Source organism: Malus domestica, chromosome 13, assembly GCF_042453785.1.
Source record: "Malus domestica chromosome 13, GDT2T_hap1".
Classification (NCBI taxonomy): domain Eukaryota; kingdom Viridiplantae; phylum Streptophyta; class Magnoliopsida; order Rosales; family Rosaceae; genus Malus; species Malus domestica.
Window position 1 is genome coordinate 13112043 of NC_091673.1, and position 7213 is coordinate 13119255.

General features: G+C 40.1%; 1 protein-coding gene across 2 annotated transcripts; it reads right to left on the minus strand.

Annotated features, from left to right (window-relative positions):
• Nucleotides 1–2242: 2242 nt before the first annotated feature.
• On the minus strand, nucleotides 2243–4732 carry LOC103423982 (chaperone protein dnaJ 49-like). 2 transcript variants are annotated; one of them, XR_011574531.1, is made up of 4 exons: nucleotides 4532–4694; nucleotides 3235–4435; nucleotides 2859–2912; nucleotides 2243–2633 (listed from the first exon to the last, which is right to left on the minus strand). XR_011574531.1 is itself a non-coding variant. In XM_008362052.4 (3 exons), exon 2 carries the CDS (start codon nucleotides 4287–4289, stop codon nucleotides 3237–3239), a length of 1053 nt encoding a protein of 350 aa, XP_008360274.1. In that variant the 5' UTR covers nucleotides 4290–4435; nucleotides 4532–4732; the 3' UTR covers nucleotides 2243–2633; nucleotides 3235–3236. The 2 variants fall into 2 exon arrangements, 1 of the variants encoding a protein (XP_008360274.1); XM_008362052.4 differs by lacking the exon at nucleotides 2859–2912 and having other exon boundaries at nucleotides 4532–4732.
• Nucleotides 4733–7213: the final 2481 nt, after the last annotated feature.

Below are 7213 nucleotides of genomic sequence, written 5' to 3' on the forward strand. Positions count from 1 at the left end.
CCAAGCATGATGCAACTTAAAAGGTTGATTTTTTGTTGTTACTCTTGTCTTGCAAATTGTCATTGCTTTGTCACCATATGCAAAAAATACATAAAAAGAATTAGTTGCAAAATAATATTATGTACATGACAAATAAAATATCAACAAAAGAACTCACAATTTTTGCGACGCTCCTTCCACTAGCCATGTCAGCCATGACTCTCTCCAAGCTTCCCTTCCATAAAGTGCATGCTTTGTTGATAGTCTTCCACCGATCGTAAACACCGTCACATTCCTTCCCGCCATCGTTGCAATTTTCATGGAACTTTTCAATGATTTTATCCCACAAAACCTTTTTATTTTGATTCGTGTCAACTGCACCATCTTCGCTAATAGAAACCCATGCCAAATATAAAGCAACATCTTCCTCACAGGTCCAATTACGACCTCCAATATGCTCTCTTGTCATCTTGAAAATTTTGGAAATCGTAGAAAGAAAAATTGGAAGAATTGTAGGAGAAAAGTGAGTTTTGTGTGAATGTTTGAACAAATACATAGGTATTTATAGAGTTTTTGGGTGAATTTTGAGTTAAATAAATTTTTTTTAATTATTTTAGCCGTTGAATTTAAATTTGGGCCGTTAGATTTTTTTTACCGTTAGATTTGATTATATTCGATCTCAGCCGTTGGATTCAACAAATATATAAATATAAAAAAAATTAAAAAAGAAGAAGTTTGAATCTAGGTCATTGGATCAACCAACAACATGTTGATTCCACCCGTCAGATCAATAGAGTCGTTGGAGCGGTTGGGAAATGTGGCCGACAAGCCCACGTGGGTGGGGCTCAGTATGGCTAATAGCTAGCGCATCGCGCACGTTTGGCGGGTGGGTGGGTGTGGCGCACAAATGCTCAGTTTCAAGCACACCGGTGAGGCCCATGCCGATTCCTGGGCTACTTTTTGGACGGAATTTGGCTTTTGGCTTTTAGCCCAAACATTTAGGTTGGGTTGGGTTGAGTTTTTTTTTTGGGGGGGGGGGGGGTTTGGTCTTTAGAGTTAGAGATGTTCTTACTCATCCATAGGACACTAGTGCCCTTCTGTTTTGATCCCCTGAACAGGTCCAAGGCAAGCAGACTCTTGCGCTATACATAGGGGTGGTATTGGTACGATTACCGTACCAAAACCCATGTACTAATTACCATACCAAACTTTTGGTATGACAAAATCTATTTCCATTACCGTGCCAAACTTTCGGTATACCGAATTTTGGTATGCCAAATAGTTTGATTAGCATGGTATGATAATGGTAATTACCACTTTGTTTTGGGCCAAAATTTTATTTATTTCAACCCAATTCAAGGCCCAAACGTGTTTTGGCCACTCTCTTTGGGTTTCTAAAACTTTTTTATTTAATTATGAGACTTTTATAGAGATTCATTTAAGAAGTAAATAGATGGAAGAATTGCTGGAAGAACCCAACATCCCTAAATAAAAAAAAGTACAAAGATTCCTAAATTCCATCTCTACATTCTTTAAAATTGTACAAAAGTTAACTTGATAGACGAAGCCAGGGAGAAAGACATCCCAATTTGATGAAGGAGAAGATGAGATGGACTGCGAAGAGAAAAAGAGTTGCCGGAACGGGAGCAACATAGATGAAGCCGATGGCTAGATGAGTGAAAAGATGAAGAGTCGCAGCGCAAGAAGACTTATTTTTTTTATTAGGAAAGTAGAGGTTAGAGGGTGAGATGATTGGATAAATGACTAGGAAAAAAATATAAAGTGCATATATAATGATAATAATACATAATTATATATAAATGAATAAATAAATGATATAATATTAATAGTAGTGGTACGATACGGTATACCACTAGTAATGGTTTTGAATACCATTATCGTACCAAAAATGTATGGTACGGTACAAATACCGTACCATTACCAATGGTACAAATTTTTTGGTACAATTTTAGTATGGTACGGTTGGTAATTCAATTGGTATGGTAATTTGGCAAAAACTTCCACCCCTAGCTATACATGTCACATGCATCCTCGGAGGAGGAGGACTCGTCTATGCGGTACACGGAGCCAGGAGTCCGCGACAGTGAGGATTAAACTGTTCTCTAACAACTCTATGACACTGGCATAAGACAATAGTGCTAAATCAAAGAATACAAAGAAAACTAACAATAAGGGCAGATGCTTAAGTTGCACGGATCGCTACTTGCATATAGACATGCTTTCTATCCGAACCAAATCAAAGGAAACTGTAAACAGCAACTGCATAGTCTGATAAAAAGAATACAAAGAAAACTGCAGGGTTTTAAAGCGGAAATAATCACTATCACAAACCTATTGCTCAACTTTTCATAAACTTTCGTAACTAGTATTGACCTCACAGGTTATTTCAAGAGTTGTGTACACTATTATTTCTAGCCAAACGTTATGCCATTCGGGTGCTGAAAACCCTCGCTACCACTATCCTGGACGACATTCCTGAACAGCTGTGTGGCCAGCTAGTAATATTGGAGAGGATATGCAATCCTTGGTCACTTCCAAAGAAGTCGACAGGAGCATTTACAATATCAACCAGCTGTACTTTGAGTCCAAGTTCGACGTGGTGGCACTAAACATCCACTTCAGCCGTATAGCCTCTGCTTAATAAAAAGTCAAAATACAGAATGTCGTTAAATGGTTAACTTGAAATATGATACCAAATTACCAACCAACAAAGAAACAAGACACATGGATTCAAATTAACATTTTTGGCCAGGGTTAGAAACAAGGCTGGGAAGGATCTACAGTTCTACACTAAAACGAAAGCACTCAAAGTACCCAAACATGGAAAACTGCTTTTAGTGTTTGGCGCTGCAACTTACGTATTGTCCATGAATTATGCTTCAAAGGACTTAAATTTCAAAACCGCACGGTTACTGAGAAATAAGTAGGGGTCAGTAATTTGTGCTGAATATGAATTTGTGCTGAAAACACACATAGCACAAAAAGGAAAGAGCAACATTAAACTCCCGTAGCGGATCATGCAATTCACACAATAGGTCCACATGGTAAAGCTGCTTAAAAAAGATGAGGATTCAGCCCCCGGATACAAGGCAACTGTTTAAGTTGATAATTCAACCAGTAGGCTGAATTCAGAAAAAGCTAAGGTTAGGACAGTGGAAGACGTGTTCTAATCAAGCAGACAATGAACAAGCAAAAGTTATAGATCTTTCTCTTTTGAAAAATAAAATATCTAACCTTCATGCTACTCCAAGCTTATTCAATTTGTCGCAGTGAGGAGTAGGTAGATTCTTACTCCAGTGACGCCTTTGAAGCTCAACCCGACAGTAGTGTACAAGCACATTTTTGTAATCCTTGATAACGCTGTTCTCTATGTTATCTCGAGCAACACTTCCAACAGGATAACTCTCATCAAATGCTTGCGATTTAACAAAAAATTCCACTCCATATTTCTCTGTCGTCTTGGGAATCTGGTAGTTGTAATTCTTCTGCAACGAGTAGACAGGCTCAGAGAAGGGCAGATATGCTAACAACACAATTACCAAGAATGGTAATATTTGAACAAGAAGCATGATGTTAGGTCCCCCTCCCTGAGACTCCTCCCTCTGATGGCCAGCTGGTCTACTAGTCCTATAAACACGACCTGTCCGAAACATGTCTGATTGACCAAAGAACGCCCTGAATATCTCATCGGGGTCAAAATCATCGTCAAAAAAGTCATTCCCACCTCTCCTCCTCCTCCTCATATTATTGTGCTGCTGGTTGTACTCAAATTCATCAACCAGTCCAGTCTGATCATACTGCCTCCTCGAATCTCCATCACTCAAACACTTGAAAGCCTTGCTCACTATCTTAAAAGCCTCTTCTGAACCAGGAGCCTTGTTCTTATCAGGATGAACTTTCAGTGACAATTTCCTATAAGCCTTCCTAATGTCCTCACCCGAGCAAGTCTTCTCCACGCCAAGAATTGCATAATAGTCTTTGTATCTCTTAATCTTCCTAACCAACTGAATATGCTCTTCGGTATAACTAACCTCCCCATTCAAACCGCGGTCCAACTTTTCCACACCGGCCCCCTTCCTAATCTCACTAGCACCCTTCTCATCAACAGAAGATGCGGAAGACCCCGAATTAATCGCCTCACACTTAACCAAAAGTGCATCAACTTGCAAATTCTGATTAAGCCGTTGTGCTATCTTAATAAATTTCAACGCACGCCCTTTGTTGCCGGAAGCAATTGCTTCTTCGGCAATTCGAACACACCTCAAAGCTTCATCCTTATTACCTTCCATTGTCAAAAACCTAAAACTCGATAACGAGAACAAGAAATGCCGGCATGGACGAACCAGTGTTCGAATTGGACAAATCCCGATCTCAATTCGAATCCCCAAACGGGGGTTTTCGGTTCCGATTATCCAATCGAAGAATTCAATTTGTCCTAATTTAAAGGAAATAATGCAGATTAGATTCTGATGCATAGACATTGAAACAAAGTTAAGCTCTAAATTGTTGAAATAATTACGGAGAAAATTACCTGAGAAATGGATCGGAAACTCGAAGGGTGAGTGCTTGAATGCTTGTGAGAGAGAAGGCTTTCGAGTTTTGGACACGAACAACCGGGACCAACAGCAGAGGACTCAACAGCGAGTCTCCATTTGATCGCCACCATTGAATGGTCATCCGGCCAATTAGACCACTCCACGTCGGTACTTGGTGCAGAAGAATTTTCCCTCTTATTACAAATGTTTTTTTGGTCAGAATTATTATTACAGAGGTTCAGTCGATAGTTTTCTTTCCTTTTTATTTTGGGTAAAAGACTGTTTACTACTCTCATGTTTCGTGGTTTTCAACATTTAGTACATCAATTTTTTTTCGTCTCAGAGTCATACCTAAAGTGTAAATTTTGGGACAGTCTCATACATCCGTTAGTCAAACTGTTAAATATCCCGTTAACTGTGACGTGGCGCCCATGTGGACAATAACTGGGCGCCACGTGGGTCCACGTGGAATTTTTTTTTTGTTAAAATAATTAATTAAATAAAAATAATAAAAAATAACCCTATCTTCTTCCCCACCCCGAACCCCCCCTCCCTTCTATCTCCCTTCTCTTCTCTGCACCTACCCTCCCTTCTCTTCCTCTGTCTTTCGCCCTTTCTGAAAACTAAAACCCTAAATCAAAATCAAAATCCAAAACTTCCGAATTCGATTCAACAGAGATATGGCGTGCGAGCAACGACGTTCGACAGAGATGGCGCGGCTCTGATCTGGAAGAAGAGGTGGTTGTGGGTGAGTGCACACCCACCCATTCCCCTCTGTAGAAAAATCCGAGAACACCCTCCCTTCTTTCCGATTTCTTGGTGCACGACGGCAATAGTTTGACGATTCGAACACGACAGATCGGAAACCCGAGGAACCTGGAACCAGATATGCGGGTACGGGTAATGGTTTGGAGCCGAATAAACCAGTTGAACCAGCCGGTGGGGAGATCGGGTCGAACGAGCAGTCGAGTAATCCGGCGGTGGAGGATTCGGTGGGCAGAGGGGCCGATGTGTGGGGGGCAGTGGGGTAGTAGGAGGACGAGATCGACGGTGGAGAAGCTGAACTGGGACTTCGGTTGCCGGGGTGATTACGGACTGCTGCGGTCATTACATTTTGGAATGCTAGATTTTAGAGGGTGGATTTCACTGAATCGGGATCCATGTTTCCTAGAAATTGAAAAGTTTTCAGATTTGGAGCTTGGATTGTAGTGTTCTTCAGTAATCAATGGGTTGATTATAAATCTGGGAATACATGGTAGATGCAATTGCTGCTTTTTTTGGATTTTGCAGAGGAAAAAGGTTCAATTCAAGAGCGAATCATCTTGACTTTTTTCTATTTTGCCATTATAGAGTTTTTCATCTAATTTTTGTAAAGTGGTATGAGAAACTAAGAGGTGGGGGTTTATTGGATTAGAGGGTTCATCAATGGAGTTTACTGGTGGGAAAGGTATGAAGAGAGAAAGACGGTAGCCTGGTTTTCTATTTTTCTTCTTCTTTTTCTATTTTATTTTATAATTTTGTCGGTTGCCGGGGTGAGTCGGCGGAGGAGGATAATGGCAGTGGTGGGGTTGGTACTCGATGACATGCGTTGTCGCGCTGGTGGAACGTGAAAGGTGCAGAGGTTGTGCAGAGGTTGGGTGGGTGCTCTCAGAGAGAAGGGAGGGAGAAGGGAGGGAGGGTTGAGGAAGAAGACAACTTTTTTTTTTTTTTAATGTTTAATTTTTAATTATTTTTAATATCCACGTGGAACCCTTATTGACATGTGGCGCCCAGTCATTGTCCACATGGGCGCCAACTCATCACTTAACAGAATTTCTAACGAAAAACTTAACGGATGTATGAGACTGTCCCAAAATTTACACTTTAGGTATGACTCTGAGACGAAAAAAAATTGATGTACTAAATGTTGAAAACCACGAAACATGAGGGTAGTAAACAGTCTTTTACCCTTTTATTTTAACTAGCCTCTCTCCACACACGTGTGTGTGAGGGATATTTTTGCATTACGGGCGCTACGCGCCCTTAAATGTATACTGTGTTAGTTTGTCAATGTATACGTTTCAGAACACGCATTAACGTGCATGCGAGAGACATTTTTGCATCAAGGGCGCTATGCGCCCCTAAATGTGTATTGTGTTAGTTTTTTTCCATTGTAATTGTCAATGTATATGTTTAAGAAAGTATGATACCAAGTATGGAGGTAAGAGATGAAATCTAGAAGATAGCTGCACATAACTGGAAGCAATAAATTTGAAGTTGTTGACATGGATACTTCTCACACACAGCAGTGCCTATTATGGTGTTCTCTAACATTACCTTCGCAAGCATGAAGCATGTACAATATAACTTATTTTCGTTTTCCCTGTATTTTAAAATCAATTAACTTGGGAAAGCTCATAATGTTTTCATTGGTCACTTCACTAAGGCTCGTCTTCGGCAAAGGATCATGATGATGTGAAGACCTCAATGTATTGTTGTGGAGGACAAAGCACATACTCATGAGCTATTGTCTTTGTTTGCTAAAGGACTACGTTAATAAGGGAAAAGATTTTTTACCAAAATGTAGAACAAAGGTGAAATAAAATGTGGGAGAGCAGTAAAATATGATGTTTGTGGTGCTTTTTGTACTCGGGGTCGGGGATGAATTTTATTTTATGTTTTGTTTTGTTTTTTTTTTT